This window comes from Gopherus evgoodei, chromosome 6 (genome assembly GCF_007399415.2).
Source record: "Gopherus evgoodei ecotype Sinaloan lineage chromosome 6, rGopEvg1_v1.p, whole genome shotgun sequence".
Lineage (NCBI taxonomy): Eukaryota > Metazoa > Chordata > Testudines > Testudinidae > Gopherus > Gopherus evgoodei.
In genome coordinates, this window is record NC_044327.1 from 130650900 (window position 1) to 130669527 (window position 18628).

An 18628-nucleotide genomic window follows, 5' to 3' on the forward strand; every position below is an offset into this window, starting at 1 on the left:
GTACCTAAGGTCTCCTGAGAGCATGCAAGGAGCCTCCGTCAGAGTATGGCTGCTTGGTGGATGGTTATCACTTAGGTATTGCTGTTGAAGATCAGCTTCCCAGAGGCAGGGTTCTCTGTGATTACAGCACTGGATTGCAGCTCTGGGGAGATGAGTGCTGTTCCTGTCTCTGCTGCATGACCGTGGGCAAGTCGTGTTGTCGCTCTGTGCCTCAGTTTCCCCTCTCACCCTTCGTCTATTTATTTTGTAAAATCTTTGGGTCTTCTCACTATGTGTCTATGCCATGACTAGCACCACTGGGCACTGGTCTCAGATCAGACCTCTAAGCATTGCCTTAATAAAATACCATGATAATAAATTCAGACGTGATGTGTGAGGCAGAGGGAACTAGACTCAATTATATTCTGTTAGCCTTACTTATTCCCACCTACTGCTGTGTAAGAATGTCTACATTGGTGCAAATTACATGTGGTACATGAGTTAAAACCTCTTACATGCCATTAGAGTCAATATCCTAATTCAGATATAATATATTTAATGAAAAATATATGCTCTAGTTCAAAAGGAAATACTTTGGGGAAGTTCTATGGCATGTGCTGTACAGGAGGTCAGACATGATAATCTAATAGTCCCTCCTGGCCTTGGAGTCTATACAAAAGGAGGGGTGAATGACACATTAAGTGGGTACGCAGTATAGCGGTAGCCATGTCGGTCCCAGGATATTCGAGAGACAAGGTGAGTGAGGGAATATATTTTATTGGACCAACTTCTGTTGGTGAAAACAATGAGGTGTCCTTGTGGCACCTTAGAGACTAACAAATTTATTTGGGCATCAGCTTTCGTGGACTAGAACCCCCTTCATCGTCTGCATGCAGTGGAAAATACAGGAGCAGGTATAAATACATGAAAGGATGGGGGTTGCTTTACCAAATGTGAGGTCAGTCTTATGAGATAAATCAATTAACAGCAGGATATCAAGGAACGAAAAAAAACTTTTGAAATGGTAAGAGAGTGGTCCATTACAGACAGTTGACAAAAAGATGTGAGTAACAGTAGGGAGAAATTAGTACTGGGGAAATTAAGTTTAGGTTTTGTAATGACCCAACAACTCCCAGTCTTTATTCAGGCCTAATCTGGTGGTATCCAGTTTGCAAATTAATTCCAGTTCTGCAGCTTCACGTTGGAGTCTGTTATTGAGTGACCAAGGAGCCTGAAGTGTTCTCCTACTGATTTTTGAATGTTTTGATTCCTGATGTCAGATTTGTGTCCATTTATTCTTTTGTGTAGAGACTATCTAGTTTGGCCAATGTACATGGTAGAGAGCGAGACAAGCTTTCAAGCCACACAGAGCTTTTTTTCAGAGGTAAAAGATATTACCTCATCCACCTGGTCACATTAAGTGGGTGTGAGTCTTGCTAAGTCTGGAAGGCATCTGCTGGAGTAATTTACATGTTATGGGGGCTGCTGAGATTTAAACTTCCCCTGGACTTCCTTAGGTCCTGTCTCCATTAGCAAAACTTAATCTGGTGCAAATACACTGATGCAGTGATGTCAAGAAGAGATGAGAACCGTGCATAATTCTTATTCTATTAAATTATGAGATTAAATCTTAGCAGTGCTGAATTTGTTTCACATAGGTGCTGCATACCCACATTGGGCTCATCACTGGTACACCTATTTCTCTAATGTAGGCAGCACACAAGACTCACCCCTGAATTTAGCCATTGGTCTGTCTGCCTCTCTCAGTGCAGCCGGAACTGCAAGATGCATGGCAGGGATGGGTGAAACTGCACCAATGAAACACTGTCCTTGTGGGGGTAACTGTTATAATGCTACAAACTGTAGCTGTACTTTTTTCCTTCTTGGACTAGCCATCTACCCAGCATGTTCTGAAACTGGAGAGCCATCATATGATAGTCATGCCCATAGGCCAGTCATTGGATTCAATAAGATCAGAAGGCTGACGTCTCCAAGATAAACCAAAATGACATGAGTTGCTGTATGAAGGTGGGACTCAGAATTCTCCTCTGAGGCCATACAATGGTTAGAAAAAAATGCCTTGATAGTTTGCCAGTAAATTAGACCAGACCTTAGCATCACTGGAGCTATGCCAGTTGACACCAGCTGAGGATCTAGTTTAAAGGTTGTGATCACTGGAGGAGAAGCCCACTCCTGGGGTTAAACAAGCTTGGGCAAACCTTTCTCATGTTAAGCGCTCCCCAGCATGAGCAACTGTTGCACAGTCTTACCCGTGATGGTGCAAACTCCCCCTTGCATTGTGAGATGATTTTGACCTTTATTCATTATGTTATCTATAGCTGTCCCTCTGGTGTTCATCACAGTAGTATCTGGGTTTACTGTGTGTGGTCAGCACCTGCGGAATTCATCATCCTAAGGCTGTTTCTTCTGTTTACTTCCTTCCTGTAGGTGGGAGCACACCTCCTGGCATCACTGCACCGGCTGTGCCTAGCATCCCGTCCCCAATCGGGGTGAATGGTTTCACTGGCCTCCCACCGCAGGCTAATGGGCAGCCCACCGCAGAAGCTGTGTTCGCTAATGGCATCCACCCTTACCCAGGTAAGCCAAACCATCCCGATTCTAAGACCCAGCTGGTTTCCGTCCTATTAAGATGGTCCAGTCCTGAGAACTTTATCTGATATGTCCTCTCTCTCTGAGCGACAATTTCCTGCTCCAGTGTGTTTCTCTCTGCCATGGGAGCTACCTTGTAGCTGGACACTAAGGTCAGGAGATCTTACCTGGTGAGCTGGCCCCAGGCACATGTGTCCACTCTGCACATACTTGCGACCAGGTCAAGCTGAAACCCATATGGTGTATGTGTGGTAGTTCTCCCAGATGCACCAAAAGGGGTCTTGTTCCTGGCTGATCTTGTAGGAGCTGTGCTGAGCCTAGCTCAGCTGAAGGTCATCAGCTATGTCTCTTACCACTTCTGGATCTCCTCCCTGAATTCAGTTATGGGCAGAAGAGTGACTGTGGAAGGAGGACACTGTAGGAGTCTGCCTTGATGGGATGGGGTGTGATCAGCACTCAGCTAGCCTGCCCTGTCCATCTTGTGTTGCAACCCATGTGCTGTAGCAGTGGCCTACACAAGGCCTTTCACTTGGTGGATCAGTGCCGTTCACTGATCCACCAGCGGTGTCCCTGGTCAACTCACTTAACAGCCCTGGAGAAAAAAGTCCTTTATGTATCCACAGAACAGGTCCAGCTCCACACCACAAATATGCCTCAACCCTGCACTGCAGAAACCGCCTCTAGGGTTGAGGCATTAGACCAGTTTCCACAGGCATTCAGCATATGGCCTGTGTGCTATGGCTGGCACAAAGGGCTCCAGATGTGAGGTGGTATTTTACTAGGCGCATCCAAGCCAAGGATGCAGCAACATCTCACGAGGCCCACCTGTGCACCTAGATTTCTCTGAGGTGCGGTTATCTCGGCATAACCATCCATCCCTCTTCAAGCTGCATATTTCTTGCCATTTTATACACAATAAAAAAAAGATTTAAATAAATGTTACTAATTAACGCTAAGCACCAGCTGGTGTAGGAATGTTTTATCCTGCAGTGTGTGGCGATTAATGTATCCCGTTAGAAAGTTGAACACTGAGTCAGTACTTCAGCCAATGAGTTTGCCTCATGTGATGCAAAAAGCACTCCTTCCATTTTGGCGATTCCCTTGGACTAGGTGAGCTTATCCTTGCAGGGAACTTTACTGATGTGCTGGAGAAAGGAGAAGACTTAGGTGATATAAGCAGAGCTGAGCAAATAATCAGTTATTTCAGTTCAGTGGCTGAACTGAAAAATCCAAAAAATGTTTTTATTTGGGGTCAAATGAAAACATTTGGGGCTTTATTTTGTTCCTTTTTCTGGTTTTTCTATCACACACACACACACACACACACACACTCTTTTTGTTGTTGTTTTTTGGCTTTCTCAAATCTAGCTAAATTTCAAAACAAAATGTCATTTTGAAATAGTTTAGTGAGGTGCTCTAGCTGTCTAACTGCTCATTTTAGGTAGTCTGTGTATTTATGTCGTCCCGTCACTGTCATGTCTGGAGCAGTTGAAACCTTTCTGTACTCAGGTACCTGAAATCTGTCTGTCTCCAGATCTCTTCCCAACTCCAGTCTCAGCCCAAGTCCCAGGAAAGCTTCTAAAGGTCTCCAAGCTTGGTTATGGTTTTGATGTGAGACCATAGGTGGCGGATTATACACATTTGCAGTGCTCGGGTTCCAGGAATATTCAGGGCCGGGTGCCCTGCTCCAGCAATATTTGGAACTGGGTCTCTCCCTTGGCCCTGCCTGGATCGAGCCCCGGCCGCCACGGGTCTCCCCTCTGTCCCGCCGCGTCCCTGCCTGGAGCAGGTCCCAGCCCCCGCCTGCCACCCCTCCCCCTGCGTGTCCTCCCTCCCCACCCCGCCGCTCCGCGTCCCTGCCCAACCTGCCTGCTCGTGCTGCCAGAGTAGAGCGATTCCCGGCAGAACTGCTCTCTGCTGCCCCAGGGTCCTAGTGCCTGCCCTCCACTAATGGCAAGGCAGGCTGCCCTTAACCTGCCCTAGCCCTGAGCCTCTCCAACGCCCCAAATCCTCATCCCCAGCCAGAGCCTTCATCCCCCCGCATCCTAATCCTCAGCCCCCGCATCATGAACCCCTCATCTCCCTGCACCCTAATCCTCATCCCCAGCCAGAGCCCTCATCCCCCTACACCCTAATCCTCATCCCCAGCCAGAGCCCTCATCTCCCCGCACCTTAATCCTCATCCTCAGCCAGAACCCTCATCCCTCCGCACCCTGATCCTCTGCCCCAGCCAGAGCCCTCATCCCCCCGCACCCTAATCCTCATCCCCAGCCAGAGCCCTCATCCCCCGCACCTTATTCCTCAGTTCCAGCCCTGAGCCCCCCTGCAGCATGAACCCCTCATCCCCAGCCCCAGCCAGAACCTTCATCCTCTCGAACCCTAATCCTCTGCCCCAGCCCTGAGCCCCCCACATCATGAACCCCTCATCCTCAGCCCCACAGCCCTCACCCCACACCCCAACCCTCTGCCCTGAGCCCCCTCCTGCATCGTGAACCCCTCAGCACCAGCCAGATCCCTCATCCCCCTGCACCCTAATCCTCAACCCTAGCCCTGAGCCCCCTCCTGCATCCCTCATCCTCAGCCCCATAGCCCTCAGCCCTGCACTCCCTCCTATCCCCAAACACCCTCCCAGAGGGTGCACCCCTCCCCCTTCCCACACACCCCTTCCCATCCCCAAACTCCTTCCCAGAACCTGCACCTCTCACCCCTTCCTTTGCCCCCACCCCCAGCCCAGAGCCTGCACCCAAACTCCATCCCAAAGCCTGCACCTCTCACCCCCTCCTGCACACCCACTCCCTGCCCCAGCCAGGAGCCTGCACCCAGCACCCAAACTCCATCCTAAAGCCTGCACCCTGCACCCCTCCTGCACCCTAATCCCCAGGCCAGATCTGCACCCCAGACCTCATCCCCCAAGCCTCCTCCCAGACCCTTAGGCAGGTGGGGGTGGAGTTTGGGGGTGGAGTTGGGGGGCGGGTTCTGGGCACCACCAAAATTTCTACAAACTTGCCACCTATGTGTGAGACTGGGTAAAAGTTGGTGGCATCTGTCCAATTTTGTGAAAGTTTGGGGGCTTATTCAAACCCTCAAACTGAAGCTCAAGGTGTGTGAATCCAGGCAAAGGGAATGATTGCACAAACACCTAAGATCTGAGGCAGTGCATGCCACTCACTTTTAGTTACGATTCCTGGTAGTACTGGGTGAAATTCACCTTCGTTTAACTTCAGTAATTGAACTAATGATTTGATTAGACCTTTTGAGTTATAAATACTAAAGGAGTCCAACCTACCACCATTCCCCATGTTAGTCCAATTGGACTAACAAGGAAGGTTTTCAGGATCAGGCCCTTGTGATCAACCCTGGCATAACTGCTTCATGGCGGGTTTTTATTAATATTGTTTTATTCCCTGGCAAGAATTCCTTTCAAATCAGAATCTTTACTGTTTGCCTAGCCCAGGCCTCTGGCTACTTAGGGAAATAGATTTCTAATTTCTTTTACCTGGGATAACCCAGGGCTTACATTAAGGGAAAATAGTTTTCTGAAACTCAACCGAGTTTCACAAAATCCAAAGCTTAAAGCTAGATCTAGCCATGAACTTTTCGACAAAACATTTTGCATCAGAAAATGCATTTATCAAAACTGAAATGTTTCACAGAAACATATCAGTGTCCGTGAAACTTTCATTGGGAAGGATTTCTCAGCTCCAGGTTGGAATTTCTGGTCAAATCAGGAGACAGCGAGCAAGAGAGAGTTATTTTTTGTTTGTTTGTTTTTTGCTAAAATATTTCAAAAGGGTCTCAGTTTCATTCCAATGGGGAAAGAAATCACATTCCAAAACCTGCATATTTTTCATGAAACTGACTTCTTGTTTTCCCACCAGCCCTATTTAAAAGATGAAAATATTTTCGGCTGGAGATATTTTAGAAACCAAAATCGCTCCCAGGCTGGCCAATCCCAGCTAGTGAGGAGCGACATTCAAACAATATGATATGGAAAAACTTTGAACACTATCTGTGCTCTGTGGATCTCTTTGCTATGGAAATTGTAGCATATTACCAATCAGCCTTTGCCTAACCCTGCTCTCACTGAAGTCAATCAGACGTTTCTCCAGAGATCTCAATGGGTCAAATCCTAGCCTACTGTTTCAGTGCTTCTTGTCCCAGCTTGAGATGGGCCCAGAGAACAAACCTGGATCCAAGCATTCCCAAAATAGGATTGATTTATTTTATTGTGTGTATTGCTTCCAACTTCCTCTCTGTACCTGTCTCAGGCTCTGTGCAATTTCTAAAACTTTAGTCATTGCCATGAGGTATTATTGAGGCCAAGAGCTTAGCAGGACTCAAAAGAGGATTAGACACTTATATGGATAATGAGAACATCTACGGTTATATTAGACTGGATAAAAATGTATGAAGGACACAAACCCTCATGCCTGAAGCCAGCTGCCTAGGTTAGGAAGAAACTTTCAGTGTTCAGCAGTTTATTCTATCATTGTCCATTAAGAGATAACTTCCACCCTCCTCTGAAATATCTGATATTGGCACTGTGGTTCCATGGTTCCATATACAACAATTGTAATAAAATTTTAAAACAGCGTATGTAACCACCTCTACACCCATCGATTGCACAGGAAACAAACACAGTCTCCCCTGATACATATGTTCACAGCCCCAAACATCTCGCCTCCCAGCTTTCACCGGCCTCTGGTTTACAGTACAAGTCTGGCACAAAAATGTCCAGGAACATTTATTATTTATTTAGCAGTGTATATAGCACTTTGTTACCCAATTCAGCTCTCAGTTACTCTTCTGTAAATGCTGAACAATTCCATTGTGGGTTTATACCATTGTAACATCTGGCAGAATTTGACCCACTGCCTTACTTGCATGAAAATAGCAAAACAGAGAACAACCGCTATCTTTAGATACCTGTGGTCCGGAGTGTCAGAATCAATGTAAATTCCATTACTCACGAAGCCTATCTATCTATCCCCAGACACCCCCTCTATCTATTGTGACAGACCCAGACCAGTGAGGTACAGGAGTCTGGTAGAGGGCAAATATACTGGTCACTGGATGAGTAGTTTTCTGTTCCCTGAGTGACCAGAGCAGGGGCTGCACTAGAGTAATCAGGAACCTGCTAGAACCAATTCAGGCAGACACGCTGATTAGATCACCGGCAGCCAATCAAGGCAGGCTAATCAGGGCACCTGGGTTTAAAAAGGAGCTCACTCCAGTCAGGCAGGGAGGAGCCAGAGGAGAGGAAGTGTGTGTGAGGAGCTGGGAGCAAGAGGCACAAGGAGCTGAGAGTGAGAGGCTGTGCTGCTGCAGGACTAAGGAGTACAAGCGTTATCAGACACCAGGAGGAAGGTCCTGTGGTGAGGAGAAAGAAGGTGTTTGGAGGAGGCCATGGGGAAGTAGCCCAGGGAGTTGTAGCTGTCATGCAGCTGTTACAAGAGGCACTATAGACAGCTGCAGTCCACAGGGCCCTGGGCTGGAACCTGGAGTAGAGGTCAGGCCTGGGTTCCCTCCAAACCTCCCAACTCCTGATCAGACACAGGAGGAGTTGATCCAGACTGTGGGAAAGATAACTGAGGTGAAAAAATCTGCCAATAAGCGCAGGACCCACCAAGGTAGAGGAGGAACTTTGTCACAACTGGTGTGAGAAGTGGGATTTGGTGTGCACAGCGCGGCAGAAGAAAGAGGGGGGTTTTTTTCACCACAATGGATGACTTAGTACGAGCATTGATACAAGCTACAGCAGCCCAGCAGGAGGCTACCTGTGTCCAGGTAGCCGCCCAACAGGAGGCCGTGCGGCTGCAGCAAGAGACTAATCGCTTGCTGATGGACCAGGCTTCTCAAGACAGAGCTATGTTGTGGGAACCGGTAAACCAGGTAAAGACCCTTACAGAGCTGAACCGCAGCCATGGTTAGACGCAGATCATACAGGCCAGCCATTGGCTGCAGAAAATGACGTGGGAGGATGATGTAGAGGCATACCTTCTGGCCTTTGAGAGGACAGCCCTACGGGAGGCCTGGCCTCGAGATTAGTGGTCTGGCATCCTTGCCTCATTCCTGTGTGGGGAGGCCCAGAAGGCTTACTATGATCTGCCTGAAGAGGCTGCAGCAGACTACCCCCAGCTGAAAGCAGAGATCCTGGCCAGATCTGGGGTAACGACTGCAGTGCAGGCCCAATGGTATCACAAATGGAGGTACCAGGAAAACAAAACCCCGTGGTCCCAATTGTATGACCTCATCCATCTCGCACGAAAGTGGTTGCGAACGGAGTCCCGGAGTCCGGAAGAGATACTAGAGGTTCTGGTCATCGACCTATACATGAGGGGACTACTGCCAGACCTTCATGCCTGGGTAAGCCAGAACGAACCCTCCACCTATGATGAGGTTGTTGCACTGGTAGAAAGATGAAGGACGGCGATGGAGCTGACCCGACCAGTTAAGGAAGAGGCACCCTGGGTTAAACTAGCAGCACCAAGCCCTACAGCTCGGGTGACTGGGTAACCAGGGGATCACAGGTGGAAAAAGAGAGGAGCTGCAGGCCCACCAGAGGCCACAAAGAGTCAGAGCACTGAGAGAGAAGAGGATCATGATGTTAGACTGCCCAAACCAAGAGACCCGGGAATGCCTAGGGTTCCATACAGATGTTATGCCAGCAGGAAGTGGGGACATATAGCTGCACAGTGTCCCAATGCTGAGGAGCCAATGCAGTGTAACCTAGGGAACTGGGCAGACCCATACTCCCTAATCCACCTTGTGGGGGTCTCACTAACCCCACATATGTACACCAGACCAGTGAAACTAAATGGGGTAGAGACCACAGCACTGGTTGATTCAGGGAGTGCTATCACGCTTGTCTCGGGGAAGCTCGTGAAGTGTAGTCAGCTGCTGCGGGCTAAGCGTACAGGAATAACATGTGTCCATGGGACAGTTGGTTATTACCCCACCATCCCAGTAAAACTCGAGATTCAGGGGAACACTACTAAGGTAGCAGCAGGCGTAGTCCCTAAACTCCCATACCCTGTGCTCATAGGGAGGGACTTCCCAGGGTTTGGAAACTTACTCCCAGTAGGAGGATTGGAGGAAAAGGGGAACCCTGAAGTTAGTGAGGCATCCACAGTAGACTGTCAACTCCCAGTCTTCTCTGAAATATCCCCAGATTTATTTTCCATTCCCAGACAGGGTAGAATGTCAAAAAGGGAAAGGAGGGCAGCTAAGGCCTTGGGAACCCAAATACTGACTCAAAGCCAGAAGTTCGCTCTCGTAGGTAGGCGGACCCGAGCAGCTGAAAAGGAGGCCACCCAGGAGGGAGAAGCACCCGAGTCTGACCCCCACCCTAACACTTCTGAACCAGTAGAGGCAACAGAGACTGGGCCCCTAGATCTTGGGCAGATTAGCCCCAGGAGAGGAAATTTTGGATGGGACCAGGCTGAAGACCCAAGATACGACAACATTAGGAAGTAGGTGACTGAAATAGATAGAGTCCCCTTGGAAGGAAAAACCCAGGGACCAGGACCCTACTTCATAATGAAGAAGAATCTCTTATACCGGGTTGCCCAGTACAGGAGCAGAAGGTACAGCAGATCCTAGTACCTCAAAAACACTGCAACGCTGTATTAAGTCTTGCTCATAGTCATCTTTTGGGGGGCATTTGGGGGTAGAGAAGACCCTGGCACGAGTCTTACGATGGTTCTTCTGGCCCGGAGTACACAAAGAAGTGGGGAGGTACTGTGCATCCTACCCGGAGTGTCAGATGCACAGTCCCCGTCCCCACCTGAGGGCACCTTTAGTAACCCTTCCCATCATAGAAGTCCCCTTTGAGCAAATAGCCATGGACCTAGTGGGACCCCTGGAGAAGACGGCTCGGGGCCACCAATATATACTTGTTGTTTTGGACTATGCTACTCACTACCCAGAAGCCGTCCCCCTTCGGAACACAGCCTCTAAAATGATAGCCAAAGAGCTGGTGGGGACCTTTGCCTGAGTGGGGCTACCAAAGGAGATATTAACAGACCAAGGAACCCCATTTATGTCAAAGCTAATGAAGGACCTCTGTACGCTGCTCCATATACATACCCTGAGAACTTCAGTCTACCATCCACAGACTGATGGGTTGGTAGAAAGGTTTAACCGAACCCTCAAGGCTATGATACGGAAGGTGGTAAGTCGGGCCGGGAAGGATTGGGACACCCTACTACCCTACCTTAAGTTCGCTATCCGGGAGGTACCTCAGGCCTCAGCTGGGTTTCCCCCTTCGAGTTACTATACGGGTGTCACCCTCATGGCATACTAGATATCACCAAAGAGATCTGGGAAGAGGAACCCAATGAGGGGAGAAATATAATAGAACATGTAATACAGATGTGAGACTGGATAGCCCAGGTCACCCCTCTTGTATGGGAATATTTGGAAAAGGCACAGGAGGCCCAGAGAACCCATTACAATCGCCAGGCAAAAGTCCGACAGTTCCAACCAGGGGATCGGGTGATGGTGTTGGTACCCAGAGCAGAAAGCAAGCTTCTGGCCCAATGGCAGGGATCCTATGAGGTGGTTGAACCCTTGGGGGAAGTAACCTACAAGGTGTGGCAGCCAGGACGCTGAAAACAGGAACAGATTTATCACATCAACCTTCTGAAACCCTGGCATGCACAAGAGGCTTGCATAACTGTCCAAAAAGACCTAACTCAGGAAAACAAGCCTTCCAAACAGGTGACAGCGTCTCCCGATTTAACACCAGATCAGAAGAATGAGGTGTCTGAGATGATCTTCCGGAACCAAGATGTGTTCTCGACAAAACCGGGTTGAACAACCGAGACATATCACCACATCGTCACGAACCCTGGGGCCAGGATAACGATGAGGCCCTGTTGGGTGCCAGCAGCCAAAAGGGAGGAAATAAAAGCAGAAGTAAAAAAAATGCTGGAGTTGGGGATCATCGAAGAATCCCACAGTCAGTGGTCCAGGCCAATCGTGCTGGTGCCCAAACCTGATGGCACCACAAGGTTTTGCAACGACTTCCGGCGACTAAACGAAGTATCCCAGTTTGATGCATACCCCATACTTCGCATAGATGAGCTAGTAGACCGTCTGGGTAATGCCCGGTATTTGACTACTCTAGACTTGACAAAGGGGTACTGGCAGATTCCCCTTGCGGAAGATCCAAGGAAAAGACTGCATTCTCTACACCAGAGAGTCTTTTTCAATATACTGTCCTCCCTTTGGGACTACAAGGGGCCCCAGCTACTTTCCAGCACCTCATGGACAAGCTATTATGCCCGCATAACAGTTATGCTGCTGCCTACTTGGACGATGTGGTCATTCATACCCCAGACTGGGAAACCCACCTAGAGAAGGTGGAGGCAGTCCTTGATACCTTCAGGCAAGCTGGCCTTACAGCAAACCCTGCCAAGTGCACTGTAGGGTTTACAGAGGCCAAATATCTTGGCTACATTGTAGGAAAAGGTCTGGTAAAACCCTAAGTGAACAAGTTGGAGGCCGTCCAATATTGGCCCCAACCACATTGCAAGAAACAATTCCGGGCATTCCTAGGTGTAGTGGGGTATTATCGACGATTTATCCCCCACTTTGCCACAAGGGCAAGCCCCCTGACAGACCTAGTGAAAGCCCATGGCCCTGATCTGGTGAGATGGTCTGAAACAGCAGAGGAAGCATTCACAGACCTAAGGACTGCCCTCTGCAGTAACCGTGTACTGATAGCCCCTGATTTCACCAGGAAATTTATCCTGCAGACAGATGCATCGGAAGTAGGGTTGGGGGCCGTTCTATCACAAATGGTTGGGGAGGAGGAACACCCAATTCTCTACCTCAGTAGGAAACTCCTTCCGAGGGAACAAAAATATGCAGTGGTGGAGAGAGAGTGCCTGGCCGTAAAATGGGCCATGGAAGCACTGCGCTACTACTTGCTCGGGAGCAGATTTGTCCTTGTGACTGACCATGCCCCTCTTCAATGGATGCAGCGGAACAAGGAGAAGAACACAAAGATGACCAGGTGACTCTTATCCCTCCAACCTTTCCAGTTCCGTGTGCAACATAGAACAGGGAGCTGTCACGGCAATGCCAATAGCTTGTCACTTGTGCACAGCTGGCTTCTCAAGCTGCCCAACGCCTTGGTGTTGAGCACGGGGGAGGGATATGTGACAGACCCAGGCCAGTGGGGTACAGGAGTCTGGCAGAGAGCAAATATACTGGTCACTGGATGAGTAGTTTTCTGTTCCCTGAGTGACCAGAGCAGGGGCTGCACTAGAGTAATCAGGAACCTGCTAGAACCAATTAAGGCAGACAGGCTGATTAGATTACCTGCAGCCAATCAAGGCAGGCTAATCAGGGCACCTGGGTTTAAAAAGGAGCTCACTCCAGTCAGGCGAGGAGGAGCCAGAGGAGAGGAAGTGTGTGTGAGAGGCTGGGAGCAAGAGGCACAAGGAGCTGAGAGTGAGAGGCTGTGCTGCTGCAGGACTAAGGAGTACAAGCGTTATCAGACACCAGGAGGAAGGTCCTGTGGTGAGGAGAAAGAAGGTGTTTGGAGGAGGCCATGGGGAAGTAGCCCAGGGAGTTGTAGCTGTCATGCAGCTGTTACAGGAGGCACTATAGACAGCTGCCGTCCACAGGGCCCTAGGCTGGAACCCAGAGTAGAGGGTGGGCCTGGGTTCCTCCCAAACCTCCCAACTCCTGATCAGACACAGGAGAAGTTGATCCAGACTTTGGGAAAGATCACTGAGGTGAGCAAATCTGCCAATAAGCGCAGGACCCACCAAGGTAGAGGAGGAACTTTGTCACACTCTCTATCCCCAGACACCTCCTCTATCTGTCTGTCACACCTAAACTAGGGGGAGGGATGGCTCAGTGGTTTGAGCATTCACTTGCTAAACCCAGAGTCATGAGTTCAATTCCTGAGGGGGCTGTTTAGAGATTTGGGGCAAAAAATCTGTCTGAGGACTAGTCCTGCATTGGACTAGATGACCTCTTGAGGGCCCTTCCAACTCTGATATTTTATGATTCCACCAAAAAACCACTGTCTTTGAAACACAAAGGCATCATGTAATTGCCTTCCTTTGATTTTTCACTGAATTTTTTTCTCTGTTCATTTTTATTAAATAAAAACTGAAAAACAAAACCCAGAGATTGCAGCCACAGTAGGTGCAGCACACACATCTGAAAAGAACACCTCTTTCTTTTTCTCTCTCCTCCCTTGCTCCGTTTTACCATTCTCTCCTCCCAGGCAGGCAGAGGACAGAAACCCAAAATCATTCAAGTTCAGGTCGAACTTTTGAACCCACCGTGTTTGAGATGGTTTTGAAATTAGGCAACATGAGTGCACCTATTACTGCTTGTCAAGGGTGTGTTCTCAGCCTCCGTGCCTGCAGCTGCACGGCATTGTGCTGTTGTGACCTACCAATGGATCCCAGGCAATACCACTGCAGATCTGTCAGCTGCAGGCAAGCTTGCCCTGCTTTCACACCTGCAAAGCCTGGCCAGAATTCACTGTTCTGAGATTCTCTCACAGTTAGGGTTTCCATCCAGGGAACTAATATTTTCCTTCCCTTTACACTAACCTCAGGCCATTTGTGGAGTTGCGCTAGTTTATCTGACAGCCCTTTGGCCTTTCGGCATCTCAGTTCAGAGTGCCACTGAACACGGCGGTGTTTCATAACATATAGCAGGAGCAAAAGCCTAATCCTTTGTACCACAACATTGTGAGCACCGTCACAGCAACCGCAGCGTGCTCACCGGCTCTGAGTTAACAGTGGTGACAGGGACTGCAGTTGGCCGGCAAGGCCTTACCAGCTGAGATGAGAGCTGAGGGCTCAATGCTTCATTTACAGGCATATAAGAAATGTAATAAGAAAGATACTGACCACTTTATGGGCTAGATTCTGTTTTCCGTTGCACCACTAACAGCCTGTGACCCTAGTGGAATTACTCTGGATTTATACCGCGTAATGGACAGCAGAAGTTGGCCTTGGGTAGTGACCATTAAACCCTTCTCCTCTGTTACTAGTAGCTCTGCTGTATACAGTAAATCCAGACAGGTCACGTTCTGTCACTAGTTCTCATGCACAGGTACGGTGTCACTTTGGAAAATGGGACCAAGGCTCCTGACTCACATAACTGCTTTTGAAAATTTTATCACAGGCCTCTTGCCCTGCATCTTAGTGATCAAGTTGCTGCTTGCCCCCTTTTTGGGCTAGATAGTGTTTATACTCAAGGACAATACGTGGGGGGAACATGTTATGGACCCATGAATTATTCAAATGAGCCCTTCAAACCTACTTTAGGCAGCCATTCTGATCCATTGCTACTGAACCACGTAGATGCCATTGTTACTGGTTACGCTACAGCTGAATGGATGACAGTGGGGCTAGAAATCATGCACTTTGTCTCTCACAACCCATACTTTCTCCATATGATGCAAAGGAAAGTCTCCATGCATGATGTTTGGGGATTCACCCAGGCCTGTAAGGGGGTCAGTAGCCATCTGCCTTGTAACCCTGGGTGTCTTGTAGCTGTGCAGCTTTGGTCCAGAGCTCTGACCCCAGCAGTCTGCCAGCAACCCACAAACCTCACCCTGGCTTTCCCCAACCTGGTTATTCCTGGCAGGCTGCTCCTAGTACCCTTCCAGCTCTGAATCCACCCCAAAAGCATCCTACTGCAGGGACCAGGCCCTCTCACTGGGCCCTCACAGAGAAAGTTGCTGCCTCTCCACAGGGCTGGCTTTAGACCGATTCCCTGGAATCAGGCCCCACGCCTAAGAGGGCCCCATGCCTGCACCTAAGAGGGCCCTGCTCCGGGGGGTCTTCGGCAGCCTTTCGGTGGCAGGGGGTCCTTCGGTGCCACAGAAGCCCCAGAGTGGACCCCCCACTGCCGAAGTGCCACCGAAGCCCCGGACCGCCGCTGGGTATTCGAATCGGGCCCTGTGGCTCATAAAGCCGGCCCTGCCTCTCCAGAGACAGTAAAACGTTCCAACCTGTCAGCTTCCTGGAAGGACACACAGGTTACTCAACTTACCCAGCACTGGTGATTTCTGATGAAAGCAATACAAGTTTATTAACAAAAGAGCATGGATTAAGTGATACCGGGTAAAAGGGATAAAGGCAGAGATGGTTACAAATAAATGAAAACACGCCCCCTAAAAGTCTAAAACCTAATCTAGCAAGATAGAGGCTTTGTTCAAGATAGTTTCTCTCACCCACAGTATCCTTTCTGGCTTTTTGCTGGCCAGGACCCATCACAGTGAACAAATCACTTGGTTTCTTTGTCTCCTTAAGATGTAGGAAAAAGATGACATCTCCCTCTGGCCCTTATATTCCCAAAGGAATTATTGTTCTAAAAGTCAGGAAGGCCTCACGGGTATTCAGTCTCCTGTCCCTCTGTTTGGTGCAGGAGGCATGTTAATTCTTTGTCTGTCGAGTGCATTCTCAGGATAGCCCCCTCTGCTTTAGCTTGATGGCTTTGTTTACTGCTAATATGTAAATTGAAGGAAACTCCCATTCCTTTGTCTAGGACAAACCTGTTTATCCCCTTTATCTAGGCTAGGCTGTCTGGTCTTAAACACATTCTAGTAACATAACACAGAGATCAGAGGGGTAGCCCTGTTAGTCTGTATCCACGAAAACAATGAGGAGTCCGGAAGCACCTTAAAGACTAAGGCCTTGGCTACACTGGCGCTTTACAGCGCTGCAACTTTCGCACCCAGGGGTGTGAAAAAACACCCCCCTGAGCACAGCAAGTTACAGTGCTGTAAAGTGCCAGTGTAAACAGTGCCCCAGTGCTGGGAGCCCGGCTCCCAGAGCTGTAAACTAATCCCCACGGGGAGGTGGAATACGTGCAGCACTGGAGGGGGAGAGCTCTCTCCCAACGCTGGTGCTGCGACCACACTCACGCTTCAAAGCGCTGCCGCGGGAGCGCTTCCACGGCAGCGCTGTGCACTTGAAGTGTAGCCATACCCTAACAGATTTATTTGGGCATAAGCTTTTGTGGGTTTGATGCCAGGCTGGAAGTTGAAAAGAGACAGATTTAGACTGGAAATAAGGCCTACGTTTTTGACACAGGGGGTAATTAACCTTGGAACAATTTGCCAAGGGTCATGGTGGATTCTCCATGACTGACACATTTTAAAACCGGATTGGATGTTTTTTCTAAAAGATCTGCTCTGGGAATTATTTTGGGGATGTTCTATGGCCTGTGTTATATAGGAGGCCAGATGATCACAGTGATCCCTTCTGGCCTCAGGATCTGTCAATCTATGAATGCATTAAAGCCACATGGCAGAATGAAATCAACATAAAAAGCCTTGAGGGCAAGCCCTGGAGGGGTGGAATTAAACACACAGGCAGGATGGTCACCAGCTACATGGGACACCCTGTGGCATGGGGAAAAAAGCATGGAGATTCAGAGGATGACTCCAGCAGGATTTCTTTAGGGGCGTGTTGTGAACCTGGCAGGATCACCATGCAGGGAAAGGATATCACAACTTGCACCCTTCATGGTTCCTTCACCCACACAGTTGATAAGAGGGCACTTTTAAACCTTTCCCAGGAGAACGCAGCCCAAATCTGCTCACACTGCCAAAATTGTCACCCAAGATCATCTTGTACCTTGGCTACAGCCACACATATCCACCCTCATATCTCACTGCCAGGTTGATTCCCTGCTGTGCTCTGCCTAGGGTGTCATCCTGGCTCACTTGATTCTCTCGTTTTCCACCGGGTTCTCTGGCATTCTCTCCTACCCCACCTCTTGCACTTGGGAAAAGCTCCCAGTCAGAATCTGGAAAAAGCCCTCACTTTGTCCTCCTTCCAGTCCTTTATCAGCACTCTCCTCTACAGGAAACTGCAGCCTAATAATGGTTAGGCAAGTGACAAGCTGGGCTCACTGCTCCTGATTGGTTCAGATCTGCCCCCATCCTGGGATATCTCTTACCCTGTCTCTCCCGCCCTGTGCCCAGGCCTGCTTGTGTCTCTCACCCACCAGTCAAGGCGTGTCTTTTAGACTCCTTAGGGATGTCAGCACAGCCAGTAGTAGGGTGACCAGATGTCCCGATTTTATAGGAACAGTCCCGATTTTGGGGTCTTTTTCTTATATAGGCACCTATTACCCTCCATCCCTGTCCCGATTTGTCACACTTGCTGTCTGGTCATCCTAGCCAGTAGCCGCCTGCCGCAGTGGGTCTCCAAGCCCAAGTCGACTCGTGGGGGCTTATGCTAAAAACAGCTGCATGGACAGTGCTTTTAAGTTGTGTCTCAGGCTGAATGTGGGGCTCTGAAGCACACTCCTCTCCCCCTTCGCCTTCAGAACCCGAGCTCCAGCCCAAGCCACATTGTCATTTTTAGCCTTGTAGCGCAAGCCCTGCCTACCCAAATCTGTTGACCCACGGTCAGAGGATCCTGCCGTGGGCTGTGTAGACAGACCCTGTAGGGCTGTGTCTGTTTAGCGTGGGGCTCATGGTGTGTTTGAAAAGCATCTTCCACAGTGGGGCCCTGATCTCAGTTAGGGCACACAGGCTTTGCCATAAGTCAAACAGCGAGTAAAGATAAGAATTCCCAGAGGCAAGTTATTAATTTAGAGCAGGTGGGGGCCTCTTACACCTTCATTTTTCTATTCTGAACATACGTGACCATACTCTGAACTTGCCATGTGAATAGTGACAGGAATTCTCATCCCTGCAGGAGAAAAGCCAAAAGATTAGGTCCCCTGGGTCTCGTGAGGAGTTTCGTGGTGTGGAGGGCATGGCAGATGGGATAGCATGCATTTGACAGCACGGCATCCTGCCCCTGTAAGGCGAAATGAGACCAGAGAGCACAGGATCAGTCACTGTTTTCTGCCGGATCAGCACATTCTTTCTGTTATTGCAGTTATTGTTGTGTCTGAATACCTAATTAATTACAACAGTAAACGCTGGCTTCTTTAATCACAGCATCAGCTGTCCTAATCAATCTTAATAATATGGAATCCGTACTATGGCACCCATGAATTTTAATCTACATAAATTTCTTAAGACCTCTCGCAAGAT

The 18628-nt window shown here is 49.1% G+C and overlaps 1 protein-coding gene across 14 annotated transcripts in view; it reads left to right on the plus strand.

Annotated features, from left to right (window-relative positions):
• The window catches only part of CELF4 (CUGBP Elav-like family member 4), an 885136-nt gene that overhangs the window by 780017 nt on the left and 86491 nt on the right, over nt 1-18628 (plus strand). For all 14 annotated transcript variants that reach the window (XM_030567118.1, XM_030567122.1, XM_030567119.1 and 11 more), the window contains exon 8: nt 2428-2577. In XM_030567118.1, the coding sequence (XP_030422978.1) occupies nt 2428-2577 (150 nt within the window). The remainder of the gene's footprint in view (nt 1-2427; nt 2578-18628) is intronic.